Here is a 12,101-nt window from a genome sequence, read left to right as displayed (position 1 = left end):
TGAAAAGATCCTAAAGATAAAAGGTGAATGAAACAAACAATAAGACAGATATATTAAATAATTGTTCAGATTTGTATATAAAGATACCAGAGTACCTATGTGAAAACACTGCTGCCTGGAATTTCTGAATTCATTTTATTATTATACCAGGTATACGCCAGTATTATACTATACTTATACTATCATCATGTCAGAAAAGCACCAGCTGTCAATCTTTACTTTGCTATAACAAGCCAAATAAGAGACTATTTCATGCTAAAAAAGAAAGAAATATTAACATATTGATTTAAAAAAAAAGTTTACAAAAGATAGGAAAAGTCACAGGGAAGAATGTGGAGAAACCAAAATAATCAGGTAATAGTCCAAAGGAATAAATGGCCTTAATGAAGTTACACACCTATCTTACTCAAAGATTCATGGTTTGGATATTTCTGTGTTTTTACTTAAAGCATAGAGATAAAGTTGACTCTCAGTGCCAAAACTGATAAAGGAATGCCACAAATGGATATCATCAGATCATCTTCAGGAACAAGAAGAAAATGGATCAGATTCCTTTTCCTACTCCTATGCCCTAGGCTTAAACACATATTCCCACCTCATTACTAAAGAAATTATTCTAGTTCATGTTTTGTGACTGTATAACAAGTTTAAAGATTTGTAGAAGGTAAAAAACATGTTAATCATGTGAATAATGATAAACATAGTACTCATTACTCATGGATTAAGAAATAAGAGAAGAAAAATAACAGTGAAGTCAAGAGTCTAATCAAAGACTGAATATCATTCACATTAGGTACAAAGGAAATGAAATACCTAGGAATATATTACACTTAACCAAGGATGGGAAAGGTCTCTACAAGGACTATGTAACACTGATGAAAGAAATCACAGATGGCACAGGGAATGGAAAACCAACTCATAATCATGAATTGGTAGAATCAACATTCTTAAAATCCTACTGCCCAAAGTGATTTACAGATGGAATGTAACTCCCATCAAAATACTAATGCCACATTTCTCAGAGCTAGAAAAAAATAATTCTATGTTTCATTTGGAACCAAAAAAGAGCCCAAAGAGCTAAAGCAATCTTAAGCAAAAGAATCATCTGGAGGCATCACATTACTAGACTTCCAATTATACTATAAGGATACAGTAACCAAAACAGCATGGCATTTGTATAAAAGTAGAGACACAAACCAATGGAAAAGAACAGAGAACCCAGTTATAAAACCATCTACTTACAACCAACTAATCTTGACAAAGCAAACAACATACATTGAGGAAAGGAAGGCTTATTCAATAAATGGTGTCTGGAAAACTGGAAAGCCAGAAGAATGAAACAAGACCCCTATCTCTTGCCATATACAAAAATTATTCAATATGTATAAAGGATTTAAGTGTAAGGCATGAAACTATAAAAATTCTAAAAGAAATGTAGGAAAAATTCTCGTAGACATCAGCCTATGCAAAGAATTTATGACTAAGATCCCAAAGGCAATTACAGCAACAATGAAAATAAATAAGTGGGACTTGATTAAATTAAAAAGCTCAGCACAGGAAGGGAAATAATCAACAGAGTAAAGAGACAATCTGCAGAATGGGAGACAATATTTGCAAACTACACATCCGATAAAGGGCTAATGCCCAGAATCTATAAAGAACTCAAACAAATCAGCAAGAGAAAAACAACCCCATTAAAAAGTAAGCAAAAGACACAAACAGAAGCTTTTCAAAAGAAGACAGACAAATGGTCAATAAACATATGAAAAAAATGCTCTACATCACTAATCATCATCGGGGAAATGGAAATTAAAACCACAATGAGATATCATCTTACACCTGTCAGAATGGCTATTATTAAAAAGTCAGAAAACAATAGATGCTGGCATGGATGCAGAGAGAATGGAACACTTATACAATGTTGGTAGGACTGCAAATTAGTACAACATCCATGGAAAGCAGTATGAAGATTCCTTCAAAGAAATAAATACAGACTTATCATTTGACCCAGCAATCCCACTACTGGGTATCTACCCAAAAGAAAAGAAGTCAAAAAGACATCTGCCCTCTAACATTTATTGCAGCACAATCCAGAGTTCCAAAGGTGTGGAATCAACCTAAGTACCCATCAATTCATGAGTGGATTAACAAAATTTGGTATACATATACCCTGGAGTACTACTCGGCCCTAAGGAGGAATGAATTAATGTTTTTTACAGTAAATTGGATAGAACTGGAGACCATTATCCTAAGTGAACTATTTCAGGAATGGAAAAACAAACACCATATGTACCCTCTAATAATTTGGAACTAATTGATGAGAACACATCAGCACAGAGAGACATAAAAGTCATAGGAAATCAAGAATGTAGGATGGGGGATGAGGGGAAGGGTCAAAACCTACTTATCAGGTACAATGAACAGTATTCATTTGATAGGCATACGAAGAACCCCAACTTCGGCATTATAAAAGCTATCCATTTAACATAAACATTTGTACTCCCTTAATATTTTGAAATTAAAAAAAGAAAATTAAATTAAATTGCTTCTGGAAGTTATAGCATAATTTTCATCCTAAGCATGTACACAAGATACTGGGTATAAAGCAATATGAAAATAGTTAATAAATATTATAATTCAAGTATGCTTATTACTTAGGATAGATAAGAGTGACATGAACAGCATTTTACTTGAATAATTATAAATTAGCAATAGCAAATAATAACAAATAAAAGGAAAAATCATTCTTATTCATATAATCAGTTACAAAATGCCAAATTTGAAAGTATTTTATAAAGATATAAATTCTATTCAATGTTATCATTATTATTGGGTGAAATTTTATTTTTATTGTTGAAATCCCTAACTATGAGGAGTCAATATATTTTATAAATAGCTAAGATGCTTACTTATACATGGGGCATGTTCTTTCAAATTTTTTTTCTTTTTACCAGCCTCCCCAAACATACCTTAGATAGTCTGTTGGAAGAATCACAATTATGTTCTGTGCATGGCTTGGGTCCTTTTTCAGTGTCTAGAGATGAAACTGAGAAAATATATTACATTTTATCATAGGTCTAATGTCCTATATCACAATATTTAACTGACTTTGGAAAAATGAAACAGATAATTTCTATATTTCATTTCCATTAAAAAACCTAAGGTAAATATTTGCTTTACATAAATCGGGAAAATTTCACTTCTACAGTGAACATAAGAATTAATCAACTTTCCTGATAATTAATATTTGGCTATTGATTTCATAAAATTTGAACAATGGAATTACTACAACTTTTATAACCTATATGTGTATACAATATGTATAAATGTGTGTGTATTCATTCAATACTTTATTTAACTCTATCTATATAATATAGTGTGTGTTATTTGGCTAACTAAACTCTTAATCTCTAACTACAAAGTGACAGAGGTCAGATAAACTATGATACAACACTGGAATGGAGTTGATTTTGAACTATGGTAGTAGCCATAGTAACTGAAAGGATAAACATATTCATGCATACACTCATTCATTTATTTAACAAATAATTGCCAGGAGCCTACTATTTGCCAGGTATTTTCCCAGGTGTTTGGGATAGATAAGTGAACAAAACCAACAAAATATCACTGGATTGAGCAATGCGTAAATGAATAATGGCTTTGCAAGATAATCTGAGAAAAGTTCCTATTGTACTACCCAAAACTTAAAATTCAAAGAAGGAATAAGAAAAAAAAATATGACATCAAGGATTTCCATTAATTAATCTTTCTAAATTATAGCATCAATCTCATTACCACAAAGCTCAAAAACCTTCAGTTACTCCCCACTATTCAACAAAATACATGGAAAAAGTATGATTTTGAGCCCTAGGTATATCACTAAGAAACAGAAACATATTGTATAATCTCTTCTGGAGATTTTCACTCTCTAATCTGTAAAACAAGGGGCTAACTAATGCAACCTTTGTCATTCTTTCCATCTATAAGAATATGATTAAAAACAAAAATACGGGGGCGGAGCAAGATGGCGGACAAATAACAGCGCCAGACAGAGTGTCTCTGCAGAAAAGACAGATTCTAGCAGAAATTAGAGGAAAGAAGCAAGAAGACGAGCATACAGCGGACAAGGGCCGGAAGGAGGGGTACCTGAGACCACGGGAGACTCCATGGGAGGAGGCTGCAGAGGAGAACTGGAGGCTGAGACCACCGGAGCAGCCCAGAGACCAGCGGCAAGGGTAGGTGGATTTGCTGTTTCCCCTCCCCTGCATTTAGGACTGCTGGTGTGCTCTCCAGCGGGTGGAGAGACCTGCGGACACCAGCCCAGAGACCGCCACCGCCGCCAGTCAACGGTGAGCCTGTAGCAGACGTGGCACCAGATTCCCAACTTCCTCCGGGCACCTCCGTGTGCACAGACCAAGCCGCGCGGCAGGCGCCATATTGCCTCCTCCTCCCCTCCGCCGACCCTACCCGCGGCTGCCCAGAGAGACAATACAGCCACCAGCCGGAGGCACCTCCAGGGAACGGGACCTTCCCGTTTGGGACCCTACACCTGACTCAGGGGAAATCAGACTGTGAGCTCCCTACCCGCCCGCCCTCCCAGGTGCTGCTGGCACGGTGTTCCCAGGAGAACGGTGCCGACTCAGAGACTGAGAGACATAGACCCAGCTTGGGCTTCCTGTGGGTGAATTGGGACCGGAAATCCTCTCCCTGGTGGGGATACAGTTTGAACTCTGGGACCCAGAGGTCGGACCTCCAGACCAGATCCCCTGCACCTAGGGCTAGCATTGCCCTGGGAACAGAAGGGTTATATGTGAACAGCCTACTGAGGTGTGTGTGCCTCCAGGGGCGGATCGGCATCCTAGAGGGCAACCCTCCTCCCAGGAGGAGGCCGTGCGCCCAACCCAGGTGGCGTCACTGTGCAGGGAACTTCCCTGCCGGCATCACAGTCCGGGGAGGCCTGGGAGCTTGTGGTCTGGCCTGCTGGCAGAGGCCCAGGAGTAGCTGCGGAGTTGGGGAGGGTGGAAAGAAGCGAGGCCCGCTCCAGACTGCGGGTCTCAGACAGCCCCACCCCCACACACAGACTTTCTGGCTGAGCGGGACCATTCCAGCCCCACCCTGACAGCTTTCCCTGGAAGCAAAGAACAGAATTATGACCCCTGCTAACGGCCTGAGGGCAGGCTTACCCAACCCAGCTCTGCCTAGAAAAAGAACAGATAACAGGACACAAAATCAATAGTATAACCTGTTTCTCCAAGCCAACGCCACTTACTGACAGGGACGGCATCTTGCACAGCCTTTCCACAGAACTCACTAACTAAATATACAGGGAGTGGTCCAATTTCACCCACAGACACCACCTAACGCCTCAGAAACTAAACAAGGTGTGTGAATACCCAAAAAATAACTTAAGGAAAGAAACAACAACTGATCGACATGGAAAGAAATCAGCGAAAGAACTCAGGAAATATGAAGAACCAAACGGAAAACACACCCCCAAAGAGGAGCACCAGCCCCCTAGAAACGGACGCCAACCAAAATCAGGCAACCAATATGACAGAAGAGGAATTTTGTATGTGGATCATAAGAACACTCACTCAGCTGCAACAACAACTCAATAACCAACACAAAGAAACCACAAAAAGCCTCCAGGATATGGGAAAAGAAATAGACATAATGAAGAAAAGTGTAACCGAACTCCTGGAAATGAAGAATCAATTCAGGGAACTACAAAATACAGTGGAAAGTCTCAAGAACAGGGTAGATCAAACAGAAGAAAGAATCTCAGAGCTTGAAGATAACACCCTCCAATCAAATAAATCAGTCACAGAAATAGAGCAGAGAAACAAGAGAAAAGACCAAAGCCTACCAGAGATGTGGGATTATGTGAAGAAACATAATGTTAGGGTCATAGGGTTACCAGAAGGGCAAGAAGACAACACTCAAGAGTTGGACAAGCTGTTTGAAGATATAATAGAGGAAAATTTCCCAGGCCTTGCTCAAAATCTTGATATACAAGTTCAAGAAGCTCAGAAGAACCCTGGGAGATTCAACGCAAATAGGAAGACTTCACAACATGCAGTCATCAGACTGACCAAAGTATCAACTAAAGAGGCCCTTCTAAGAGCTGTAAGACAAAAGAAGCAAGTAACATACAAGGGAAAGCCAATTCGAATAACATCAGACTTCTCTAATGAGACTTTACAAGCAAGGAGAGACTGGGATCCCATTCTCACTCTTTTGAAACAAAACAATGCCCAGCCTAGAATATTATTCCCTGCAAAACTAAGCTTCGCATATGAAGGAGAAATAAAAACATTCTCAGACAAGCAAAGGCTCAGAGAATTCACCAAGACAAGACCAGCCCTACAAGAAGTACTTAAAACAGCGTTATGCACAGAACATCATAATAATAACCCACGAATATAAAAACAACCAAAACCCAAAGATATTAAAGGCCAGATATTACAATGGCTCAAGACAGAAATCATAGCAACAACATCCAACCCAACAGAATGATCAGTAATCTACCTTACCTATCAGTTCTCTCAATAAATGTGAATGGCTTAAACTCTCCACTCAAGAGACATAGGCTGGCTGAATGGATAAGAAAATACAGGCCAAGTATATGCTGTCTTCAAGAAACACATCTAACCTGCAAGGATGCATATAGACTAAAAATAAAAGGGTGGAGATCAATATTCCAAGCAAATAGAAGCCAAAAGAAGGCTGGTGTGGCAGTTCTAATTTCAGACGATTTAGTTTTTAAACCAACAAAAGTAGTGAAAGACAAAGAGGGTCATTATATAATGGTGAAGGGCACAGTCCAACAAGAAGAGATAACAATTTTAAATATATATGCACCCAACTTAGGTGCACCCAGTTTCATAAAGCAAACCTACTGGAGCTAAGCAAATGGATTAATAGCAACTCCATAATCACCGGAGATTTCAACACCCCACTGATGGCACGAGACAGATCCTCCAAACAGAAAATTAATAAAGAAATAATGGACTTAAACAAAACTCTAGAACAATTGGGTCTGACAGACATCTACAGAACATTCTACCCAAAATCCACTGAATATACGTTCTTCTCATCAGCTCACGGGACATTCTCTAAGATTGACCATATCCTAGGACGCAAAGACAATCTCAAGAAATTTAAAAAAATAGAAATCATACCATGTACCTTCTCAGATCACAGTGGAATAAAAGTAGAAATCAACCCTAATAGAAACTCACATTTCTACACAAAAACGTGGAAATTAAACAACCTCCTACTTAATGATTACTTCATAAATGAAGAAATCAAGACGGAAATAAAAAAGTTCTATGAAGAAAACGACAATGGAGAGACAAGTTATCAACTCCTCTGGGACACAGCTAAAGCAGTTCTGAGAGGAAAGTTTATCTCCATAAATGCCTATAACCAAAAGACAAGAAGATCACAAATAGACAATCTAATGAAACGACTCAAAGAGCTGGAAAAAGAAGAACAGACCAACCCCAAACCCAGCAGAAGAAGTGAAATTAACAAGATCAAATCAGAACTAAACGAAATTGAAAACAGGGAAGCTATTCAGGAGATTAATAAAACAAAAAGTTGGTTCTTTGAAAAAATAAACAAAATTGACACACCATTGGCGAAGCTAACGAAAAGCAGAAAAGAGAAATCTCTAATAAGCTCCATCAGGAATAAAAAAGGAGATATCACAACTGATCCCAAAGAGATACAAGATACAATTTATGAATACTACAAAAATCTTTATGCACACAAACTAGAAAATGTGGAGGAAATGGACAAATTTCTAGAAACACACAGCCTCCCTAGGCTCAACCAGGAAGAAATAGATTCCCTGAACAGATCAATCTCAACAGCTGAAATAAAAACAGCAATTAAAAATCTCCCTAAAGGCCGGGCGCTGTGGCTCACGCCTGTAATCCTAGCTCTTGGGAGGCCGAGGCGGGCGGATTGCTCAAGGTCAGGAGTTCAAAACCAGCCTGAGCAAGAGCGAGACCCCGTCTCTACTATAAATAGAAAGAAACTAATTGGCCAACTGATATATATATAAAAAAAAAAAAAATTAGCCGGGCATGGTGGCACATGCCTGTAGTCCCAGCTACTCGGGAGGCTGAGGCAGGAGGATCGCTTGAGCCCAGGAGTTTGAGGTTGCTGTGAGCTAGGCTGACGCCACGGCACTCACTCTAGCCTGGACAACAAAGCGAGACTCTGTCTCAAAAAAAAAAAAAATAAATAAATAAATCTCCCTAAAAAGAAAAGTCCCGGTCCAGATGGCTTCACACCTGAATTTTACCATACTTACAAAGAAGAACTAGTACCTATCTTGCAGAAACTATTCCACAACATCGAGAAGAATGGAAACCTCCCCGACACCTTTTATGAAGCGAATATTACTCTGATACCAAAACCAGGAAAGGATGCAACAAAAAAAGAAAACTACAGACCAATATCCCTAATGAATATAGATGCAAAAATTTTCAACAAAATCTTAGCTAACCGAATCCAGATACTTATCAAAAAAATAATCCACCATGACCAAGTGGGCTTCATCCCAGGGATGCAGGGATGGTTCAACATATGTAAATCTATAAATGCAATTCACCATATAAACAGAAGCAAAAACAAAGACCACATGATTCTTTCAATAGATGCAGAAAAAGCTTTTGACAAAATTCAACACCCTTTCAGGATACGAACAATTAAGAAAATAGGCATAGAAGGGACACACCTAAAAATGATACAAGCCATATATGACAAACCCATAGCCAACATCATACAGAATGGGGAAAAATTGAAATCATTCCCACTTAGAACTGTAACCAGACAAGGCTGCCCACTATCTCCACTTCTGTTCAACATAGTACTGGAAGTCTTAGCTACAGCAATCAGACAGGAAAATGGAATCAAAGGTATCCAAATAGGGGCAGAAGAGATCAAACTTTCACTGTTTGCTGATGATATGATATTGTATCTAGAAAACCCCAAGGATTCAACCAAGAAACTCCTGGAACTGATCAATGAATTTAGTAAAGTCTCAGGATACAAAATCAATACACAGAAATCAGAGGCATTCATATACGCCAACAACAATCTAATTGATAACCAAATCAAAGACTCAATTCCCTTCACAATAGCAACAAAGAAATTAAAGTGCCTAGGAATATACTTAACCAAGGACATAAAAGACCTCTACAGGGAGAACTATGAAACACTGAGGAAGGAAATAGCAGAGGATGTAAACAGATGGTAATCCATACCATGCTCGTGGATCGGCAGACTCAATATCATCAAAATGTCTATACTACCCAAACTGATCTACAGATTCAATGCAATATCTATTAAAATCCCATCAGCATTCTTCACAGATATAGAAAAAATAATTTTACGCTTCGTATGGAACCAAAGAAGACCCCGAATATCAAGAGCAATTCTAGGCAACAAAAACAAAATGGGAGGCATTAACATGCCAGATATCAAACTATACTACAAAGCTGTAGTAATTAAAACAATATGGTATTGGCACAAAAATAGGAATATTGACCAGTGGAACAGATGTGAGAATCCTGATATAAAACCATCCTCATATAGCCAGCTAATCTTTGACAAAACAGACAAAAACATACGCTGGGGAAAAGAATCCCTCTTCAATAAATGGTGCTGGGAAAACTGGATAGCCACCTGTAGAAGGCTAAAACAGGACCCACACCTTTCACCTCTCACAAAAACCAACTCACGCTGGATAACAGACTTAAACCTAAGGTATGAAACTATTAGAACTCTAGAGGAAAAAGTTGGAAACACTCTCCTAGACATCGGCCTGGGCAAAGAGTTTATGAAGAAGTCCCCAAAGGCAATCACAGCAGCAACAAAAATAAATAAATGGGACATGATCAAGCTACAAAGCTTCTGCACAGCCAAAGAAATAGTCATGAAAGTAAACAGACAACCTACAGAATGGGAGAAAATTTTTGCATCCTATGCATCCGATAAGGGACTGATAACTAGAATATACTTAGAACTCATGAAAATTAGGAAGAAAAAATCAAATAACCCCATGAAAAAGTGGGCAAAGGACTTGAACAGAAACTTTTCTAAAGAAGACAGAAGAATGGCCAACAAACATATGAAAAAATGCTCAACATCTCTAATCATCAGGGAAATGCAAATCAAAACCACAATGAGATACCACTTAACCCCAGTGAGAATGGCCTTTATCAAAAAATCTCCAAACAATAAATGCTGGCGTGGTTGCGGAGAAAGGGGAACACTCCTACACTGCTGGTGGGACTGCAAACTAGTTCAACCTCTGTGGAAAGCAATATGGAGATACCTTAAAGCGATATAAGTGAATCTACCATTCGATCCAGCAATCCCATTGCTGGGCATCTACCCAAATGATCCAATGACACTCTACAAAAAAGACACCTGCACTCAAATGTTTATAGCAGCACAATTCATAATTGCAAGGCTGTGGAAACAGCCCAAGTGCCCATCAATCCAAGAATGGATTAATATAATGTGGTATATGTATACCATGGAGTACTATTCAGCTCTAAGAAACAATGGTGATATAGCACATCTTATTATTTTCTTGGTTAGAGCTGGAACCCATACTACTAAGTGAAGTATCCCAAGAATGGAAAAACAAGCACCAGTTATATTCTCCAGCAAACTGGTATTAACTGAGTAGCACCTAAGTGGACACATAGGTACTACAGTAATAGGGTATTGGGCAGGTGAGAGGGGGGAGGGGGGCGGGTATATACATATATAATGAGTGAGATGTGCACCATCTGGGGGATGGTCATGATGGAGACTCAGACTTTTGGCGGGAGGGGGGGAAATGGGCATTTATTCAAACCTTAAAATCTGTACCCCCATAATATGCCAAAATAAAAAAAAAAATACTTCAACCTAACAATCAAAATTGTCTATAATTTAACCACTAACAATCTTGAAAATTTTATTTTCCCCAAAACTCAACCCATATGCTACTCATTAGCCATCCTACACCAAATATTCCCTATTCTGTCTGTGTACATGAGTTTAAGTTGTTCATTCTCCATAGAATTCCTTCAAAACACCACTTATTTTCTATGGACCTCTGTTACTGTTCATCACTTTAATAACATCTTCCCTTCTTTAGAACCCTCAGAGCAACTGGTAATTTCTCTATAGTATTTATATAACCTGTCCTATTATTATATGAATATTTTCTTTTTTCTAAAATATGACCACCTTGAAAGATCCTCACTCTACATTATCAACACCTGTCTAATATCTTATGTAAAATATGTTTGATGGATGTATGTTGATATGAAGATCATAAAATTGACCATAAAAGTAATAATATGCAAAGTATCCTACCAGAATATGGGGAAACCATTATTTTGTTATTTCAACATACTTCTTTCATACCTTCCCAAACCCACACATGCTGTAAAACTTCCCTGTTGCCATCTGAACTGGTATTATAAAATATCACAGAAAGGCAACACAATCCATCCTAGTGAGTTTTGTAAAATCAGACAGAACACTTAATTTGAGGCAGACTTTGAAGTAGTCCATTGATTTTGGGGAAAAAAGTTTTATATGTGGCCTATTTTTACCTTAAGTACTTTTAAAATGAAGCTATATAATTCTAGGCCAAGGAAAAGTTAAACCTCTAAATTTATATATCAGAAATATATGTGGAGTTATGAAAAACACTAGCAAAATGTAGCCTACCCTTTCAAATATTATTTACCTAAGGTGCAGCTTTTGATAGTACTATCCATAAAGAAGATGGCAGATGTGAGAGTACTTATGCATCATAACATGATTATGAAATTGAATCATCATCACAGTGAAGTACATTTTTTTTACTTATGAACCCTTATAAAAGTTTAAAGAAAATTTAAAAATTCCTTAAAATCTACTACTCATGAAACTAAAGCAAAACTCTCAGAAACCACAGCACAGAATTATAAGAAACACAAGGTGTTTCTTAACTACATAAATATTATTCAAGTGAAAAACATCAAAGACACTGTTTAAATTGAAATCCAGTACTAATACTGGTAACTGCCAATAGGCATTTT

General features: G+C 37.9%; 1 protein-coding gene across 2 annotated transcripts in view; it reads right to left on the bottom strand.

Moving 5' to 3' along the window:
- The window catches only part of ZPBP (zona pellucida binding protein), a 120,050-nt gene that overhangs the window by 58,603 nt on the left and 49,346 nt on the right, over positions 1 to 12,101 (bottom strand). For both annotated transcript variants that reach the window (XM_076006257.1, XM_012735981.3), the window contains one exon: positions 2,970 to 3,046. In XM_076006257.1, coding sequence (XP_075862372.1) covers positions 2,970 to 3,046 — 77 coding nt within the window. The remainder of the gene's footprint in view (positions 1 to 2,969; positions 3,047 to 12,101) is intronic.

This window comes from Microcebus murinus, chromosome 9 (assembly GCF_040939455.1).
Source record: "Microcebus murinus isolate Inina chromosome 9, M.murinus_Inina_mat1.0, whole genome shotgun sequence".
Classification (NCBI taxonomy): Eukaryota; Metazoa; Chordata; class Mammalia; order Primates; family Cheirogaleidae; genus Microcebus; species Microcebus murinus.
This window is presented reverse-complemented; position numbering and strand designations above follow the sequence as displayed.